The 22,052-nt window shown below is 41.8% G+C and overlaps 1 protein-coding gene across 3 annotated transcripts in view; it reads left to right on the top strand.

Annotated features, from left to right (window-relative positions):
• The window catches only part of dtnbp1b (dystrobrevin binding protein 1b), a 55,523-nt gene extending 34,047 nt beyond the window's left edge, over positions 1 to 21,476 (top strand). For 2 of the 3 annotated variants that reach the window (XM_030413141.1, XM_030413143.1), the window contains 3 exons: positions 13,761 to 13,928; positions 17,593 to 17,736; positions 18,811 to 21,476. In XM_030413141.1, coding sequence (XP_030269001.1) covers positions 13,761 to 13,928; positions 17,593 to 17,736; positions 18,811 to 19,148 — 650 coding nt within the window. In that variant the 3' untranslated portion in view covers positions 19,149 to 21,476. Of the gene's footprint in view, positions 1 to 8,481; positions 8,737 to 13,760; positions 13,929 to 17,592; positions 17,737 to 18,810 lie in introns of those variants that run through there. The other variant, XM_030413142.1, reaches the window with a different exon arrangement.
• The last annotated feature ends 576 nt before the right edge of the window (positions 21,477 to 22,052 follow it).

The following is a 22,052-nucleotide window of genomic DNA, read 5'->3' as shown; positions in this document are numbered from 1 at the left end:
TTACAACGCTACCCAGCGTTAAACAAGACATCACCCTTATCGGTGTGAGTAAACCTTCCTTCGAGGCACGCAATTAACCTGTTAGAAAATGCCTCTCTCATCCTCACTTCCTCCTCCTTTCACCTCCTCGTTCAGCCGCCTATTAACAGTTCACAGAGGTTCTGGTGATGTAAGCTTTTTTAATTGTCTCCTGGGGAGCTGGGTAATTTTTAAATCTGTCTCCAGCAGCAAAGCATGACATAGCTGTACTATACTGTATGTGCAGATGGTTAAAGCCTTTACCAGAGATAATAAATCGTATCCAGTTCCGCAGTAGTTCGATTCCTCGTTGTCAGGTGCTAAGAGCCCATTGGCTGAACGCTGATTTATTTGGCAGCCCAGGGATTCTTTCTCTCCCGTATTTATCTCTGAGCACAGGGAAGAATATGGGAAATTTAATTTTTCATTATTCATTAAGACACATTTAATCCCTGTTTGAAAGGATGGCTTTAGCTGCATTTGAATGGCAATGAAGCTAGGGACTGGAACTGCAAAATTTTGATTAGCCCAAGAATTCAATTTCCACACGTAAGGTAACATCATTTATCACCCATGCCTCAAACATTAGTTACAGTGGGTGCTCAATATAAAAGTGTATGGCGTGTTCAGTATCCTTGTGAGAATCGCAGAGTGCAGCCAGATTCAGTCCAACTCAGATGGCATGAGCGAACATGAAGAGGTTTCACGTGGGCAGCATGTTCTGTTGGCAAACCCATATGTCGTTTTTTGAGCAGATCGTGTGGGGTGGGCAGCTTGACAGGCTTGTGGAGAGCTGAGCGACCTCTGAGATCATGTAGACCTCCCCTTTTCTCCTCTCTCTCCTTGATGGATGGACCCTCTGTTTGACAGTGTAATGTCAGAGGCTGTCAGATAAAGCAACCTACTCTCCAGCTCCCTGTCTCTTTCTGTTACTGGATATCAAGATAAGGGTTTAAGGTCACAAACAATAATATTAGTTAGGTAACTAAAATGTGGTTGATCTGCGATCTGACAGAACCCAGATTAATTGCAAAATTTAACCATTTTAATTATCAAGGATCATAAAACTATAAGGTTGGTAAGCTATCCTAGTAACATTTTTTGTTATCCTAACAGCAATCAATAAATCAAATGCTTTGACAAATTAAAAACTAAAACAATTCCAGTATCTGTGCTGGTTGCAGACCCCGAACAACCCCCCTGCACAGAAGTAGTTCACAGCCAAAGCAGAAGGATTTATCAGTAATGTCGTCAATAGTAGAATCTTTTTTGACATTTTGAAGGTTCAGACAGACTTCATGTCTCATTTCTGACATTAAGATGTTTATTTATCTTTTAAATAATATGGTTCCAACCCACCATCAGTCTCTGAAGTACTGAGGTCCACAGAACACTCTTACAGATCCCTCTTGTTAGAGTTGGTTTGGTTGCAGTATGGTTTCTGATTAATCCTAAGTGGGTTTTTGTCAGGCATGATTTAAACAACCATCTCACCTGATCTGAACATCCTGCTCAGTGTTAATGTACATTCATATAACCAGCTGATGCATTGTCCGGATACATTCCATGTATTTTAACTTGACCTTTTCTAACCATCTGGCCCCTGCCAGTGTAAACTTGTTCCTCCAAGCTTGTCTGTTGTGCGGCTGCACGCTAACATACACTCGCACTGTACGCTTGAATATACACATTTTAAAAATGCCAGATGCCGGCAGCGATGGAAATGTTTTGAGCTAAATGTCAACTGGCAGCAGGAAGCAAAAAGCTAAAAAAGAAAAAAGAAAAAAAAAAAAAAAAGAATTGTATATTCACATTGCCTCCACAGAGTACATTTGGTCACATTCGCCTCTGTCACCTCTGCTTCAGGCTTTTCTCCCCAAAAAATTGTGATTTTGAACCTGTCAGGACAAAACAAGCAGGCGGAAATTACCGCTCATCAGAGAGCTGAAAAGAACACAAGTTCACCATGTGCCTCTGCAGCAACAAAACAGTTTTGAGCTAAACAAAAAAATGACGTGTGTACGAACTGAATATCACAAAAGTTTTGGTGAAAAAAAGATGAATACCTCAGATCAGTAAGAATCACAAGACAGTGTCTCTTGCTTCCCTGCTGTGTCAAATCAGATTAAGTGTGGCAAAATAATAAAAGCATTCTGTCTGAGATGCAGGATGCAGTCATTGTCATCACAATGTGTCATATTATGTAACTGTGAGTGTGTGGCGAAGTGTGTATTTCGCATTTGCTGAGTTATACATCTTTGTAAGAGCATTTGCAACATTTAAACCGACAGATTCAACTTATTTTTTTAACAAAATAACCAAAAAAATCTATCATTGGACAGATATTTGATCAGATTTAATTTTCTTTGACTCAAATTGTAGTTTTCTCCCCCCTCACCTTAGCTGTGTTTATTTCCCACCTCATAAGGCCCTAAAAGTTTATATTGCTGCTGCTTTGATTACTTTAGAGTCGAAACGCTCCGTTAGCCTCCTGGGTTTTATCAAATCTGGCTGTAAGCTCTTTAGATGATACAGACTGGGGCTGCATTTTAAATCCCCTGCAGTGCATTCACTGTAAAATTACCAGAATCTCCCCAGTGCTCAAGCATCAGCAACATGAGAGCTGAGGAGAGGCCGAGGCAATGTAGACGCCACAACTTATTTTTTTCACAGGGCTAACAAATGAGGGCTCTGATGTGATGCTGAGTCGAAGATGTTTAAAGTTATTTACTAGTAGCATTATTTCACTTCACTCGTTAGAATCACACAAAGTTTGAAGTTGTATTATTAGGGTTATGTTTGATTATAATCAAAATGTTTGATTTACAGGTGTGACCTTCACCCCTCTCATTTCTAATTGGTACATTCCTAATCCCACCGTACAGCCCTTCTTATGTGAATGGTTAGGCTGCTAGCTGGCACCTTTTTCTATGAGGGCTTAGTTGTGACCTGATGTGTTCGTGTGTGTGTGTGCCTTGGTGGACTCAGGATGTTTGAGCGGTAGGGGGCAGAAACGATAGAGCACCAGCTCATACAGCTCATACAGCCACTTGTTCTTTTTGTGTAACTAAGTGATGGACAGTTAACCAGGTAAATAACAATGCCAGCTTTTGTTTCGATGCGTTAGCTGAATGTGTTCATATGTGGAAACAAAAAGGAATTAAATGATCACTCGGGGCTGTGTAATGGGCTATTACATTTGGTATGGGGTCTCTGAAGCTGTGTGGTATCATTTAACATATAATCAGTCCCAATTTGTAATGAAAAATGCTCTGTCCTCCGGTGGTGTTCAGACTGCGAATGACTTAGCAGGAAGGAGCCCTCCCACCGAGCCTCAACTTACATGTTTGGTGAGCAGTTGCCTGGTTACATGTGTAGTTAGCAAAACTGGTTAAATGTGTGTTCTCACTCCCACTCAAACCAGACAATGGTTACTGACGGTCAGAGAGAGAAGCAGAGATGTATGCAGTCACGAATCAGTTGTAACAAGCTCCTGACTTTCTTCTCATATAAGTGCCCACATCTTTATCTTCAAAAACACAGCTTCAAGCATAACGATGGTATGAAGTGTAACTAAGCCTCTTCACTTACTGTTTCCGACACACTACATGATACCAGATGGATAGATGACTCAGTAAAAATAAAACGCAACTTGTTACTGCAGTATCCTCAGTATATTATTGTATCCATTTCCACATAATAAGGCCCCTCTTTAGACACCTGTCATTGACTGCTGCACCACTGCAAACGCTCCTTTGATTACAAACCAGCGCAAACTATTTTCTGCACGCTTCCAGCTGTGAAAACTTGACACACTGAGTCACAATGGTGTTTGTACATTACTATGCTGCTGCATTGGTGGGCATAAATAAACTCTAAATATTTGAAATGTCTGTTCAAGAGACACCTTCTTAGTATAGGGATTGACACAACTGGGAATAAGACTTAATCTGTGTATAAAAAATGACTGGATGTACTGTTAGGTTATCTCTGGGCTTTATTAACAGCTTTATAACACTAATGCCTGAGATAAAGATAAATAAACTGTAATATGATATATATACTTCAATCAGAATCAGCTCTGTTGGCCAGGTATGTGTGCAGATAAACACTTTCTGTTGATTTCACAGATTTTCCCTGTAGTTTGGACACGCACAAAATAGCAATGGAACTGATTTACGGCAGTGTGATAATAAGTTCTTGTCCTATTAACATATTTGACTGTTTCCTGTGGGAGTAGTAGTGTGATCTGCTGGTACAAGTACATGTTATGTTGGTTATTGGTTAAATTATAAGGTTATTTAGCTAAAATTGTATAGGGAAACATATTGATAACAATTTATTCAATAAAGAAAATGAAGGAATAGTTTATTTTGTTTGTTTAGATGTAATTCTTGTAATTTAAGAAGATCTTTCTCCTCTGATTAAATTGTATTCCCCAAAACTACATAGTACACCTTTAATATACAGGTAGACCTATAGACATACAGCTGAGAACAAGGACAAAGGAGGTTTAAACAATGATAGAAAATAAAGCGTTGACAGGATTTTTATTTTAGACTAGTATATGAAAAAGGTAGGTGTATATAAATGATGATGAATATAAGTCATAAAGACCAACAACATGAATAATAATCTCTATATAAGTAAGCATATAGCCTGTTCTTGTTGCAGATAATGTTGTATTTATGTGCTTATTTATATTATATATTATATATTCTTATGGCAACTTTGGAAAATAGATAAATAATAATAAATAATAATAATAATAACCACAAACCCCAAAGAAATCGATTGCCCTCTATTGCTGTAAGGTCAAGGAAAACATGAAGGGAGCACAAACCGTGTGGTTCAACACCCACACTGCATATAGTACACTGTGCTGCCCAATCTGCACTGCAGCCCTCTGCTGTCTACTGTTTTTACTCTAAAACAGTAAAATGTACAACAGCCACGCTGCTCTCTTTGTCTTCAGGGGCCTTCAGGTATCAGAATTAGGTCACATAATTTTCACATGGTTTTCAGTGTGAATCTGAATTTTAAAAGGAAAGTTTACGTCAGTTTCTTGTTTCCACGTAAATTAGAACAAAGTAACGCCGGCAGCCATAGTGGAAGATTCTGAATAACATTTCTTCTGTACTGCAGAGAAGTACTGTATACGTTTTGTTTTCAAATATGTCACCAAAATCAACAATGAGAGAAATCATTGTAGCTGCAGTTTCAGTCTTGGATCCCTAAGGCGAGAGTTGTTAAGAAATCTAACTTTTACTACAAAGTACAACAATAACACCAACAAGCTTAGAGGCTGTTGGAGGCTTAATATGAGATGTAAAATGTTCCAACGATGAGCTAATAATACAGTAGCGAAATGATTTTGTCCGTCTTGAACAAAATAAAAAACGGCACACTCTCTTCCAGTCTCGCAGGCATTTGGCGAGTGATTTTGCGAGTGCGTGAACTTAACAGCTGATGTTTTGCAGCCTGAAAAAGGAACCTGGACGGAAACGGGCTGAAGCTGCCACTGCTGCAGCTCAACAGACAGAGTGAAAACAGACGGGTGTTATCGACAGGAAAGAAGAAACACCATGAAACAAGAACAGTGGGTGTGGGGGGACGTTTGAGCTGTCGAGTGTGTACCGTATGTGGTGTGTGTTAGTGAACCACCCAGCGTGAGGATGATCGATGTGAAGATGAAGTCATTGTAAGGCCAGCGCATGCTCATTTGAGTAGCTGTATTCACATTAACTTGAGACTTACCAAGGCTAATAAGGTCATTACAAGTTCAGGTCCTGTGTTTGTGTGTAATGTGCCTCGTCACCTGCACACAGCAGCATTTGAAGTTCTATCCAATTCAGTCATGCGTATTTTGCCACATAACATGCAAGTAATGTGACGTGTGTGTGCGACAGGGAGAAAGATACGATTGTGCGTGTGTTATTTACAGCACGGGGGCTGCCTTTGGCGGAAACCTGAGCACTTGAGAGATATAGCGAGGCGGACAGAATCTAAAAATACCACGGCTGAGTGAGCAGGGGCTTAAGAAGAAGAAGAAGAAGAAGAAGAAGAAGAAGAAGCAGTGTCTGTCTCCACTGTCAAGTCTGCCTCCTGGTCTTCAGGGCTGCACGCTGCTGTCTCAGAATGAAATATTAGGACTTTATAAGCAAACGGAAACAAATCCATCTGAGACCAGACAGCTAATTTAAAGTGACGGGTAGAACAAGGGGGGTTTGTAACAGATATTGGAACGTTTGATCTGTTTGGTGAGTCAGAGTGATGTAAAGTGTATGAAACGGCTATAATGAGATGGTGGATGGGTTGTTTGAGCATTAATCATAATAGGAAAGAAAGCTAATTGAGCTCATGAGAGATGAGTATTACAGTTTGAAAAATGAAACATAGAAAATATTGTATGGCCCTGTTAACTTCTTAAGTCTAGAATGTCAGTTTAGGATGACATTTGGGATCCCTGACATTACAGAAACATGATTCCTAGCTGCATTTACGAAAAAAAATCATATCCCTAGGATTGGAATTTTGCTATTACATAACCATTTTGAAATTCCTACACTAGGAATCCTATGTTGGGATGGCATGGACCCTGTCCTTAATTCTGAACTACTGCCAGAAATGGCAGCACCTCTGTTCTTAGGTCTGCTTAGTAGCATCAAACCAAAATATTATGATTGAAATGCTACTCGACTATAAGAGAAGGTTACACTAATATCAGCCTGTTGGAGAAGCTTATAGAGGGTAAACTGTTGAAGCTGAAACACATTAATGTTAGCCTTTTTGAGAGGCAGCATTGATGGAGAGGCTAACAGTGATGTTAGCCTGTTGGAGAGACCAACATCTGTCTCTGACTGTTCCTCCACCGTCTTGCATCAAAGCTAAAACTGGATCATATGTTGGGATTTCTCCTCCACTACAGAGAGCTAGCTAGCCAGTGACAACTATAATCTGTTAGCCATTGTTATGGATACAGGCAGTCTTGTGAACATTCTCAGCACAGACCAAGTACTCAAGTATGCAGGATAACTTGAGATAAGATGCAAGGTCTGAGATAGGATGGGACACAAGTTTGGAAATTGCTTCTGTAATAGGGAGATATAACTTTTGCTATCTTTGCAACGTGTAAGATAGGACAAGCAGTGAGTAAACTTTTCTGTAATGTTTTTTTTGCAGTGTGTTTTCAGACCCATTTGGCCTCTTCTTCAAGGTCATCTCTTTCTCTAAGAATGACACATGGATGACAACGTTTACCCCCCCCCACCCCTCGTCTGACTTCCTTTCTCTCTGTGTACCCCACATACTCAAACAGCCTCAAAGGTCCATTTACATATCTAATACTGTCTACACACACACACACACACACACACACACACACAGTCCACACAAACAACGGCCCTAGTCCTGGGCCTGTGTGCAGGCATTAAAGGCCGCCCGTCCATCCCTCATTTGTCCAGCGAGGCTTCAAACACAACCTTCTCTCCATTGCACAGCTTATAGTGGCACCTGATCTGTGAAGTGCACTACAAAGTAGAAATGACTGTGGACCAGGCTCAGCGGTGACTTGAATTGGCTGTTGATGACTCATAAAATGATATATTTCCATTTGAAAAGGGGGCTGTTAGTGTTGCTTGTTATTTACGGTCACTTAAAGGGAGTCTAACTCAGTATTCATTATATCTAAGAAATCCTAAACGACATCCTGAAAGAGCTCTAATTAAGACAATTTGAAATAAGAAAATCCAAATGAAAAGGAGTCTTTAATGTGCTTGAAGAAATAAAATTAGCTCCTGTTTCAATTGAGCCCAAATTAGCGTCGCCTGTACAAAAGAGATGTGGTGACCAAGCTTGTATGATGAACACTTAACTGTAAGATTAGCAGTTTTTCGCTGTGGGCCAAGCTGTGAGAAAATTACGCCATTTAGTCAAATCTAAAGCTCGCGTTGAATCCTTCAGACTTGAATTGCCCTCGATGGCGTGTTCCCTCTCTTGCTCGTCAGCTGCAGTTCTCAGCTACTTCTCTCTCTACACAATAGCTGCAAATAAGGAGCAAAGCTAGTAAGGCTGGGTCTCTGTGCTTCTATATATGGCCCCACAATTACATATTGCATGAAAGAACATTCACAGTTCTGCTTTGGTCACAGACACAAACTCAAATAGCAGGCCGATCATACACTGCATTTTTATGATAGTGAGTAAATTGTCAAATTCATCAGCAGGTAAATGCTGCTTACTTGTTTACTTTCTGAACTGGGTGCATAAAAAGATGCACGTACAGGTGCACAATCACCCACAAATCTACATACTCAACCGAGCGCACTCCCTGACATACCAGCTTGCTTCCTGTGGCTTCTGCTTCCTGCATCCGTTGAACACATACCAGCCGTTGTTCTGCCGCTGAAAACGGAGATGAGCGTAATTGCATTAAAAGTCTCATTTCATATCGATCTGTCTGCACAAATAGCCGTCTGGGCAAGCAGAACGAGATTATTTAATGCAATTTCTGTTCTTTTTATTTCCCCTGAGTTTTTTTGGTCACGCAGCGGAGAGGTGAGAAGGACAGCGGACGACTCTCAGTGAGTACATGCTGGGTACTGTTGCCTGCTGAGTGCGACAGAAACAGCCTCTGAGGGGGACAGCATCCCTTTTTTTTGGCCCGTATGATGATTGCGGGAACAGACGCGACGAGTAACTTGGCGTGTACAAACTCAGGTAGTACACCAGATTTTCTTCAGCTCTCAGTTGGAAGTCATTTTTTAAAAGCAAAAGTGTTTAACATGAAAGTACATTGCTAAATACCTTCATTAAGCTTCTCATGAAGGAATGTCTTCTTTGGGTTCATTTCAAAACCGCTTTGGATTGTAGCAGCGACTGCACAAGCACCATTAAGAAACATTTGTCTTTGTAATTGAATAACGTCACTTCAATGAACATCATCTGCTGTGACTAGCATAATGCGATTGCCTTAGCCCTTATGACTCATCACCAGATGTGTGTGATTTGTCCATATGAATCGTGTCACACAAGACTGTTTTGGGAGGATTTACTGTACATGTGCATTCAAGTGAATCAGAAGGTTTTGGCGATTGTGTAAAATGTACATCAGTATAATCATTGAAAGGCTACTCAACTGTTCGAGAAACTAACACAGATGTTGGCCAGTTGGAGAAGCGCACATCATTGTTTGCCAGTGGAGGAGCTAACACTGCTTTTTAGTCTGTTGAAGAAGTATTAAGAAACATTCGTCATAGCAGTTGAATACTGTCACTTCATCGGACATCATCTGCTGTGACTAACATAATGCAATTGCCTTAACGGAATCATCCCTGTATGTGTATGTCTGGGTGTGTTGTTGAATCATGTCCCACAAGACTGTTTTGGGAGGTTGTGTGAGCGTATATATTCACATGAATCTATGGAATATCCGTACGATTGTATAAACCGTACAGCGTGGCCTGCGAGGATGGAGTTTGTCGGACTTAATGACTCTCGCACTAAAAGTCATCAGTGCAAACTTAATCCTGCGGGCTAAATGTGAGCGTGGGCTAAAAATAGTCCCCTGTAGCTACAGACGCGTGCATCGCAGGATATGGTTGACTGGTAGGAGATGATGGAGAAAAGACCAAAAGAAGGAAGGGGAGATTAGGAAGAAAGGATGTAGCATAAGAGGCGAAATGTGTGCGACGGAGGTTTTATGTCTGAGCCTGGAGAGATTTGAAAAGGTTCATCAGTAGAGGTAGCAGATGACAATCAGCTGAGGGAAATATTCAATGCTTTGTTTAGGTTAAGAGGCTTTCGAGGTAAATTTGAAAGCAATCATTTAGGAAGCATCTTGGTTCGTGTATAGGTTTGACGGAGAAAGAAAGGACACATTTAGACATCGAAGCAGGCAGACAAACAGATGGGTGCACACACTCCGCAGCTATATAGATGGTCTAAATAAATAGACATCCCGGGCTAATGATGGATTGAGAATTTGATTAGAGACCGAGAGATAAAGAGGCCTGATCTAGCCCATCATTAATGCTGTATGTCCGCAGACCCTAATTATAGCTAAACACACTGGCCTCTCTCTCTCTCTCTCTCTCTCTCTCCCTCGCTCCCTCTCCGTCTAACCCCACACAATGCTTGACAATCTGAACAAAGCTTCCTCGAGGCCCCTAATCTAATAGAGCAGTCTCTACAAGACATCCATCCACACACACACACCAGCCATTCAGCCAACAGAGAGGGTAGGACAGAGTCAGGAGGGAAAGATGAGGGAGTGATGTAAAAAAAAAAGAGAGAGGGGGGCAGTCAGATAGAGGAGATAAATTGGACACTGAGTGAGGAATGACACACAGAAAGAGCTTTTCTTTCCCCCCCTGTCTCCAAGGGCTGTTGGTTTGATGTTTATCGTGAGGGAGCTCTGGTGGGACCTCATTGTTCCCTTCTTTGTGTGAGAGTGTGTGCGTGTGTGTCCATCTGCTGCGAGCTCCTGCAGGGCCCAGCCTATTTTATCAGAATTCTGGTCTGTGTAAGAGTGCCCACTCTGATCCTGCAGTAGAGTTAACACTCCCCGAAAGGAGCGTATTGATTTTGAGGGGCTGGTGAACACAGAGGAGAGGCAGAGAATGGTGCAGAGCCGTGTAAGACAGGCAGCACAAAACAGTCGGACGGAGGTAATGTTCAAATCACACCAGACAGCTGACCAATCATTGACCTCAGTCTGCCAGCATCTTTGGCTCTGTTTGTCAGGTTGTCGTCCGCATGCTGACATGCTTTCACTGTTGTTTTTATCATCAGGTAAGGAGATGCAGTTTGATTTTGATTTAATTCTGAAGCAGAAGAGTCATCGAGGGGGAAAAAAGAGAAGGAAGTGCAGGTTGTTGTATCAAAGTATAGTATTCTAGAGTATGCAAGTGTTGTCATTAGTGCACCTGTTGGCACTGCCGACCACACAGTTTTAATTGAACACTTCACATTCTGTGTTGGCATCGAGACCACACAGCATTTAATTGGTTCAGGTCATATCTCCTCCATTCCTTTGGCCCGTCACTTTCTCAGACACTAATTGCTCGCCATGAAGTTTGAATAGTCCATTTTTTGTGCTAACCGGACGGGCCAGATGGTTTGTTTCACAAAAAGGCAAGAGGGAAAAAGGCAGGCACTTTCAGCTTTTTAAAAAATCCTGTCAGGTGATTGGAGGAAACAATCTGTCTATCACAGCCCATTAAGATTTTTTGTGGCATAGACACCTTTATTAGCAGTAGACAGAGAGAAAACATGGGAGAGAGAGGGGGAAGTGACATGCAGCAAAGGACCTCCGGCCGGAATCGAACCGGGGTCGGCTGCGTTTTATGGCATGCGCTTTAACCACTCGACCACCTGCACGCCGCCTTTAATGCCTTTCTGATATAATGCTGCAATCCATTGCAAGTCAGAAGTCGAAGTCTGAACTTCATAAGCAACAGCATATTTGACAGATTTGGGCATTTAAAAAGGAGTAGGCTCGAATGTCACGCTCACAATCAAGCATAGATCAGATGAATAGAGATGTAAATGGCAACTACAACATTGTTAATGCTTCTTTCACCACACAAACGCTGCATCAAGTAGAAGTTGTTGAAAAGATAAAGTTTGCTGTTCATTTTATGCGCCCCCAGAAGAGTTTTTGAGTTGATATTGGGTGACAGTTGCATTGCATTTTCCAAGTTCTGAGTGCAGTGCATTGCAACATTACAGATGCTAGCAGCGTCTACGCTAACACCTTGAGGAGCCGCCATTGTAAATCCAGCTGCCTCATTTTGTGTGGCTTTTGTCGGAATTTTGATTTTTATCTATTTTCTATTTCTTATTAAACCAGGATCAGAGATACATCAGACATTTAATGTGTTGGGGCCTGGCTTCTGCCACAGTAGTTTGAGTCATGAGTGGCCTTATATAATGCTGCCATCTATCAGAGGGAGACAAGAAAGCTAAAGAGACAGCCTGTCAGAGACTCCAGGCTGCAGCTGTACACACACACACACACACAGCCATCCTCTATCCGCGGGGTAATGCTTTCTATCACCCCGTCTCTTCAGTATGCTCCTCCCTACTGCCCGGTCCACACACACTTCCCAGCTGTCTGAAACCGTGAGCCAGAACAGGGCCAAGTGCACAGTTATCACATTGACCCTTGAGTCTTGTGCGAACCAATCAGAGCCCAGTAAATCCATTGTCAAGGCCGGGGCACCTTTTAAGAATCACTGTTCAGCACAGACTAATAACTGAATGACCGTGTAATCCTTAAATTCAGGAAAGAACACAACCCCACCCACGTTCAATGCCACAGCATGACTGAGCATACAGACAGCAGGAGAGGGATGAGTCGATTTCATGAAGAGACTGCAGAGGAGGGGGTTCCGTGTGTGAGAGTTCACTGATGGTGTTTGGTCCAGACAGAGCATTGAGTCACTGAATGTGAATGCTGTGGAGCACTAAGAAATTGTTCTGCTTCGTTAAACGTTGTCCCCAGCCTAATTTCTATTTCACAGCACTTACTCATTTCAGATCAAATCATTTTGGTCATAGAAAAGTGTACAAGAGTGGGTTTTAACTGTATTCAAAAAAGAGGCGGCGCTTTCACCGTCCTTTGTGTATTTTTTATATTACCAAGTGTTCATTTACAGCTAGACTTTGGAAGGTTTTTCATGTTTTAAATGCCCTGCACTCGCACTCAAGAGATCTCCAAGAAATGATTGAGGATAAGTCTGTAATTATTGCTCAGTTTTGCTGGAGGCTTTTGCTAACTTTTATATCATTATCTGTATCATTATACAGCTATCATTTCCGATGGCGTGTTTAGGTTCAGTCCATAAAGGTGCTGATCTTAAAGGTTAACTCCACCAATTTTAAATTAATTATTAAAGTGTGTTTATAGGTCTCGGTGAATATAACATCATGTATGAAAGTAGTAGCTCCACAGGAAGCTGCATGTAACCTGATAAATTGCCTCCAGTAATCTCACTGTGTATGTTAAATTGAATTGTGGTTTGCATGTGGGTAATGTAGGCAACAGGTTTTAAAAGTAGCCCACTAGTCAAGCATCACACACTTTCACACCGTTGAACTCATTATGGGCAGTTTAAAAACAGAAGATGAAAATCAATGCAGGAAAACAAAAATGATCACCTCTTTTAATTCCACACATTCTTACTTTTTTAAAACCTACAATGTCTACTGCAATGTAGCCACTTTAGTGGAGGCAATTTATTAGATGGCAAGCCGCTTCCTCAGACCTGTAAACCCATTTTAAGTTGTAAAATTGGCGGAGATACTCTTAAGACAAACTTGATTGTACCTGTCTTGCAATGTCCCCTCATATAATGACAGTACAAATGAGGGCTTAGCCAGCAATAGCCATCGACCGAAGGAGAAAAATCAAACCTTTTCAAAGATGACATCACAGTGATGGTAGAGAAGGCTGGTGTACTGTAGTGTTGATGCATCTTATGTCATGCAAAGTTCACCACAGGCTCGGAGGCCTCGCTTAAATCGAGTCGACTTAAATTACCACATTCAGTGCTACACATTTTTGAACACTTACTGTACTGTTACAGTCATTTCCAATTTAAAGTAAGTTTAATAAATAACTACTTTTTTGTTTTTCTTTTTAAGTCATACTTGAGCTGTAAGAACGTTAAACAAAGGAGTTTTCCATGTTTTCAGAACCTCCAAGTTTACAAACTGTCTCCTCTCTTTGTTTTTCCCAGTGGAGCTGGACGCGGAGCATGCACAGAGGGTCCCTGGGGCAGAGCAGGGAGGACTCCCGACCCCTCAGGTCAAGCTGAAAGAGCGGCAGAAGTTCTTTGAGGAAGCCTTTCAACAGGACATGGAGCAGTACCTGTCCACTGGCTACCTGCAGATCGCTGAGAGGAGAGGTGAGAAGGAGGAGCGCTGGGGTCAGGAGTTCTACACAGATCACAGTAACGCTCTTTGATCGTATTTAAACAGCTCGAAATTTAACATTTCTTTTGGTCTGAGGGCCTGCGAGGAAATAGGGAAAATGTTGAGGGTTGTGGTGTCTGTAACTAATCCGAGGGTGAATGCAAAGCCGTCCAGCATTCAAATGAACTAATTCAAGCGCCCTGATATCATCAGCCGAAACCTTCACACTCCAACTGCATATCACAAGATTGAGCCGTAATAGCTTTCTGCAGCAAGGCTCCACGCTCTGAGTGCCCGCCGCTAAACACACAAGTAGAGCCATTACTTTGAAAAATGCCACAGCACCGTATAAATGTAGTCTTCCACTGGGATTGTAATAGAATCCTGCTGGAGTTTACCCCATATATTACTGCCAAAAAGCCCGTGCTAAAATACCCAAAGGATGTGCTGAAATGAGGGGCTGCATGAGATCCGCACCCTGCGCTGAGAAATGGATTGGACTCTCCCGGCCCAGAGTTTGTAACGTGATTTTTTTCTCTTCCTTTTACTCATCTATCCTGCTCCCTTAATCCTCTTCAAGTGTCTTATTAGAGAGGATTGTGGAGCAGTTAGGAAGGAGGAGAGATGTGGCGAAAGGTAAGAGACTTACGGAGAGGGGGAGAGTGTGAGAGACTTTTCCTTTTTTTTTCCACGCAGTGTTTTCATGACAAAAACAATCAGCGCAGCCAGGTTTGAGGTGCAGAATGAAATCTTCACAGCTCATTATCGCAAGACTATTCAGAATGCTGTGCAGCCTTGTGTTCATTCATGGTAAAATACAGAGCAGACTAGATGTTTACATTTAGCCTTCACACTTCAAATGATATTATTCACAGCACAAAGGCAAGCATGTGGGCCGCTCGACAGAAATGAATCGGAATAAAGCAGCCATAATTGCTGTACAAATATTTGTAATCTGTTACAGAGGAGGCTCGCATCATAATTCTGTTGAAACGCATCTGAGAAATCACGCGACAGAATGAAAGCTAAATAGAATAAAGCACAATGCGGCTCATTATCTCTAACACGGCTACAAATTCCCACAGCAGGGCGGCGCCACTGGAGAGCAAGAGAGAGAGAATGAATTGCAAGGATATAGTCAAGAAAAGAGAGAAGAAGGGCTGCGGATGGTATAAGCCACTGAGCCATCAAAAGAAGGTCTCAAGAGTCTTATACACACTCTCCGTTTCACACACGCACACACACTCACACACACACACACACACACACCCTATTTGCAATCTCACTGCAGGCAAAAACAAGTCCTTCCCAGCAGGGGGAACCTTTTAGGCAAGGTCACAGCGGGGCTAAAAGCAGAACATGTTGGACGCAGTCGCATGGAAATGATGTTCTCAACGCAAGCGCTTTCTGGACCGAGGCTTTCACAACCCAGCTGTAGTGTTGGTTCAAGTGTGTGTGTGTGTGCATGCGCACGCTTGTGTGTGTGTGTGCACGCACAGGTTTCTTTATTTTTGTTTACATGCTGAAGAGACAAGTCCATTCTGGACCAGAAATTGAATCCTCCATACTAAGTCATAAGGGGTAAGGTAGCTGCTATGTGGTGGTAATTGCGGAGCTGACAGTGAGATGTGGAAACGGCTGCATACTGAGAAGTCATTAGTGAGCATCAGAGTTTCTCTAAGATGTGTCACAGGAAACACACAGAAAGAGAGAGGAGGAAATGAATGTGTATATTACTGGAACAGTGTGGAGGAGTGTGTGGACGTTTAATTAATGCTGGAATCACCATTTGTGTGTGTGTGTATATGCATTAAATTCACCCAGGTTTGTGTTTATACATCACAATCAGTTTGTGTAACGTTCATGAAGATGACTTGCCAAAGTTGAGTGATCTCAGAATATGACACTCATTTGTGTGTGTGTGATCTTTTGTATTTGTGTAGCTACTGAAAGAACGGGGAGACATTTGGGGGCAGTCTCCATGGGAAATAACAATCCCCTTCTTTCTCTCTTTCTTCACTCTTCTGCTCTCCCTCCCTGTGCCGCCCTCCTCTGCTCTCCTCATTTCCTTGAGGTACGGTAGCCAATGGCATCTTCTCCACACTGCTGTGCGCCGACCAATCATCTCCCTTCTTCGTCTTCGTGCTCGCAACTCTGCCCCCCCACCACCCCTGCGTCTGAAGTCCATTCATTCCCTGCTCCATCCGTCCCCACAGTGCACTGATTGGCTGTTTGTGGAGCATGCAGCACATCATGACAGCTATCGGAGGGGGTTGTACTTGCAAGGCAGTGAATCCAGGACTGTATTGGTTAGCATGCTAGCTAGCTGTTGTCTAAGGGTTTATAATTATTTTGTACTGTAAAGCAACTGGTTAGGTATTAATTCCCTTATTTATTTATTTTTTGTTGGGGGGGGGGGTAAACCTTGTTAAGCATGGAAAAAAAATTATACTGACTAGATTAGATTTTACAGTGTTTTACCTAGCCCTGAAATAGACATGTGGGTACCATGAGGATTGGCATTATTCACTTCTTAGTGTTAATTCCAATCAGTTCAGCTGGTATAAAGTGGATAATGCACATTTGAATTCTCTTTCAGAAAGCTCTATGAGTGGAGAGGTTTCAGTGGCTCAGTGTCAAAGGACAGGCTAGTTTTTTTAAAACAGTACTCACATGCCAATATTTATATTAAGAGATATCGTTCACAATGAGCATCCATTCATACTAAATATTTAAGCTATATATATACACATATATATATATATATATACATATATATATATATATATATATATATATATATATATATATATATATATATATATATATATATATATATATATATATATATATAAAGCTAATGCGCTAGGTCATCACCTCCATGGATAGTGGGAGTAAATTTAGAAAAAGACATTCGTTTTGGTTCTTGCAGATAATAGCGGAGAAGTTTATTTGTTTGTACTACTATAGTAGTAACTTGTTGTAACTTTAGTTCTGTGAGTAATTGTGAAGCCATTTAACGGCATGTTTTTTTTAATTTGCTAACACACAAAGTCCCTTCTGTAGCAAATCGTGACACCAGTGTCGGTGATGAAACAGGTATACCGCTTACCCCTTATATGAAGCTGGGTCATTTTAAGTTTACCTTTTCAGTAGAATTTCCTTTGTGTTTTGGTAGCAGCTCAGCAAGGAAACATGAGGGGATGCTGGATGAAAAAATAGAAGACAAGCCCACAAGTTTGACTATTACACTCTGCTGAAACTTCATGTTAGCTTTAGCTGAGCTGCTTGCCACTCTACCATGTACTCTTTCAGTGTACACATGGGCATGCGAGCATTACAATAAACTTGAGAACCCATCCTTTATGATACTACAGGTTTTGCTTGTCAACTTCATATGCAGCTTCCCACTGCCAGTCCATTTTTTGTTATAGTGCTTTGGATCGTACAGTAAACAAAGTGTCCCTACACAGGCTTACCCATTCCAAATGCCATCCAGCTTGAATGTGCCCATTTGCTTCTGCTCTGCAAATTTTTCGAACAAAGCAAAAAACCCTTTAAAGCGTCTCTCTGCCTGGACTCAGCCCTTACTGCTGCCCGCTTAATGATTCATTCCATGTGTGAGGCTAATATCTCGCTGTCCCGTATCGTGTCCAGAGCCAATAGGAAGCATGTCGTCCATGGAGGTGAACGTGGACATGCTGGAGCAGATGGATCTGATGGACATGTCTGACCATGAAGCCCTGGATGTGTTTCTGCACTCTGGGGGAGAGGACAACAGTGCTGCTTCGCCTGTGACGGGTAGGTGTCTGACTTAAGTCTTCCAAACTATGAAAACTCTTAAGGCACTCAATTGCTAAAGTTAAATAACTTCCTACAGCTAATCCACATCAAAGAACTCACTTAAGCAGAAATATTTGACTCGAAAGATTGACAACGGTGTTTAGGCACGATGCACAAACACCATCTGTCCATATCTGCCAGTGAACAACCTACAGCATCTGACTGTCAGCTCGCCTTCACATAAAAATAATTTGATGCAATCTCTGCAAAATCTCTGCTACATTACATATGTATTACATACTACATTACTGCAACTGAGCTCAACCAAATCCTCGCAAGTTTAAACCACAGACTTTATCTATAAACAAAACCTAGGAAGTAATTCCCACAACTAGAGCAGTGCCCTCCTTTTATTAGTAGCCATCTAAGAAATAAATAATGGATAATGGATAATATAATTGTTTGGGCTCAATTCCCCAATGACCTGTACTAACACTGAAAGGAGGCAGCCATCAATATCAAGCCAGAGCTGAGTGGTCCTGATGGTACCACTGCACTTAAAGGGAAATTCTGGTACTGCTAAACCTGGGCCCTATGTTTCTGTCGATCCAAACCAGAGTTGGCGATTGTTACAAAGACTAACAGGGAACACTTTTGAGTTTTATTTTGTTTCTGTCGACTTGGCAGCTTTTTTTCTTTTTTCCTTGGTTAAACCAAAATAAAAAGGTCTATCGCTGTACAAGCACTTTAAAGGTCCAGTCTGTAGCATTTGTGTTACCTTTTTATATCTACAGAGGGAGTAGGTCCTCTTCCATGGAGTCCCGCATGTTGCTCACTGCTAGATGCCACAAATCCTACATCCAGAAACCTTTAAGTGGGCATATTTTGACAGTAAAGTTGCCCACAAGGATTACATTGCAGCTCTGCTGAGGTATTCTGCTGGACCAGTTCCAAAACTTTTTGTACCTTTCATATATTTCGGCTTCAAAATATGTAAACATGAGGTTTAAAAAGACCGGAATTCCCCTTTAACCTCCCTCCTAACCTGGTTTTTAGTCTGAATCCAATTAAGTGACTTCTTTTGTTTCGCAGGTCCAGATGTTGAGTCCTTCACTACAGAGATCAGTCTCCAGGTTCCCACCCAGGCTGAGCTACGCCACAAGCTGTCTTCCCTTTCATCCACCTGCACCGACTCAGCCAGCCAGGACACAGAGGCCGGGGAGGAGGACTACGAGGACGAGGATGAGGAGACAGAGCAAGGAGGAGGAGGAGGAGGAGGAGGTGTCGGAGGAACAGGCGGAGGGGGAAGGAGGAGAAGACCCCCTGTTGTGGTGACCCTGGACGAAGAGGAGGTGCATCCCGATACGGCGTTGGTGGACCGAGAGGACCAGACCAGTAAAGACTGTGATGAGAGCAGGCCGAAGGTTTGAGGAGGGATGGACTGGATTTAAACTCAAACACCCAACACACACACACACACACACACACACACACACAGAGCTGTGAATCAAACTCAGATGTACAACAATATTGGCTTCCTTCTCAAATCCCTTTTATTACTGAAGCAAAACATAAAAGGGAAAATTCATTGAGGTTGCACTAACTACCACATTACCTTGCCTTAAAAGACCACTGATGTGAGTTTATTAATTGTAATTGATTCCTGTAAAATACGTCGGAGTTCCTTTGAGCATACTTATATTGAATGGCTTAACATGTACCTGTGTTTGTGCATGTTGAGACCAGGAGAGGCCTGTTACTGAAAACTGAAACAGACTTACACACTAAAATCATCCATGTGTCCCTTTTACAGTTCATGCTCCGTGCTAACACTTGTTGGGCATGAATATAAGCAGTCGATGAAACTTCCGCGGAATATAAATACATGATGTTGATTTGTATTGCAGGCCACACAAGTGAAATCATGTTTTTCTTTACTAAAAGTAATATTCTTTGGACTGTATTTTGTCACCCAACTTCCATGACAGGACATTGTCAATGTAATAGAGGTGAAAGAAATTGAAATATTGTTTTTAATTCTTGAAGTTACCAAAACTACATTTAAAACTCACTTTTGAAACATGGCTTTCCGGAAGAAAAAATTTGGGATCATCTTAATGATTCAAATACCTTAGCGTCAGATAAACGATTTCTTTGATATCTCAAAATCTGCTTATAAAGCCCTGCATGACTTTTAACTAATTTGGGTGGATTGACGCGTTATTACAAATCCTCACAAGATTGCCCGACTCCGCCTGTGATCTGTTGGCTTTGTTGGTTTGCTCTCTGGTGATGTCTTTTGTCTGTGGTTTATGAGCTGTAGTTTTGCGGGTAAATGCACAACCTCGTCGGCCTCTCTCTTGATCTTTTGCTGCGCCTATCAGGGGCTTGACCCTAAAGACGCTTCAGATGCCACAGCCAAAGTGGTCGGTGTGTTCACCCGGGCAACTACGGCACGCAGTCTGCTGCATCAGCTCCTTTCGTTTTACAAACCAACCGCCAGAAGAAGAAAAAAACACAACCCACTGACAGCAGACAACCACTGAACATACAGTTAGCATAGAGAACAAGCCAACTAAGTTAAACAATCACATGAAGAAGGGCGGGTCTTGCAAGAACTGTTGTCGGATCCATAGAAATGCTGGATTGCAAACGCTGACTAATTAGCACAATGTACCTGACCTGCAAGGGGCACATGGATGAGTTTTTCTTGATTTCAAGGTCCATTGTGTAGGATTAAGGGGAATCTATTGGCAGAAATTGAAAATCATTTAGATAATTATGTTTTAATAAGTGTTCAACTACCTGTTGTATTTTGGTTACCTTAGAATGAACCTTTAATATCTACATGGGGAGATCTTCAGTTTTTAGCAGCCACCGTAAATTCTCCTACACACCGGACCTTTAATTGATAAGATGTACTCCACAAAGCTTGTTGCGTTTCTTTAACTGAGCTAGATTCTGCAGTGTTTCAGTGTAAACTACCTATTAGATAATACTTTAGTGCCATTAGCTTTGTCAACGTGGTTACTAACTGGCAGTGTTATAAACCACATAGTGCTGTATAGCCGACAGACTGGTGGAGTTCAGGTACCTGGAAATCAACGGTTTAACACACACACACACACACACACACACACACACACACACACACCCACACACACTCACATACACAGGAGAGTTCCCCATTGCCATTCCTTTGACCAATAATATTTGGGTGAACTTCTCTTTTTGAACAAGGACCAAATCCCTGTTTGGACTGTGTGCTATGCACTGGACAAGACCCAGAAGGTTTAACTGTATCCAGATTTTTTTTTTGTACAGAAATGTTGACATTTGTGCGATGTGACAGCGTTACTCCTTCCTTTCTTTTCCCCTGCCTACAGTTTATGACTTGGTAATAAATGTTTCTCCCCCAGCATTGTTTAATTTTCATCTAAGCATTTAAGGAGCATGTTAAAAGAATGAAATGTGAGCGGGATTCAGGGTTTGAGCATGTTAACAGCCCCTGCGCGCTCACTATTGATTTACAGCCCAGCCTGAGCTCTTTACACATTGAAAGCAGACACGGTAAGGGAATGTATAGATGGACAGAGTGTTCTGCAGTAGAGGAAAACGTCCATGAAATGCAGTGGTTTTCTCTTAGGAAATAATATTTTACTATGTAAACATTCCTTATTACAGTTTAATGTTTTCTTACTGAAACGTGAGGAAAAGCAATACTGGCGTTATGTGAGAGTAAATGGCATTTCAAGGCTGAGCGTGCACTTGGTGGTTCATTGTGAAAAGTAAACTGCTCATGGCGATGTGTGACAATCACTCTAGTGCACTTTAATTAAGGTTATCAGGAACTACAGGGTCCTCCAGCCGGCTGCATGTACAGTGTGTGAAAAGAGCGATGAGCCTCCTGCTGAATGAACATGAGGGCACATCCCACACCTGCTGCTGTTTACCATGGAACTAGTACAGCCTTTATATTTGTATTATAGTGAATTTTCTCACTTCGGTATCTGGCTAGCAATGCAGATAGTTTGGGCTTCATTTGCCAAGGTTTTGAAATGCTAGGATATTTGTTGAGTGCTCACACAATTAAAACATGAAAAACACCTAATGCTAATTTCCAAAAACGTCACGGATGGGCAATCTACAGGCTTCAGTGTCAAAAGATTCAATTGGAACAACTAAATAAGAACCGTCCTTGGTACTGTTAAAATGCCATTATTTCCACAGCATTGCCATTTTAGACCTTAAACAAGGTTTTTTTTTAAAATGAACAGACACTCACATACACATGGAGAGGAACGAGGATAGAGACTTTAGAGAACCTGGCCCAG

The sequence above is a fragment of the Sparus aurata genome, chromosome 3 (assembly GCF_900880675.1).
Source record: "Sparus aurata chromosome 3, fSpaAur1.1, whole genome shotgun sequence".
Classification (NCBI taxonomy): domain Eukaryota; kingdom Metazoa; phylum Chordata; class Actinopteri; order Spariformes; family Sparidae; genus Sparus; species Sparus aurata.
The sequence above is the reverse complement of the archived record's forward strand: the minus strand, read 5'-3'. Positions and strand labels throughout refer to the sequence as shown.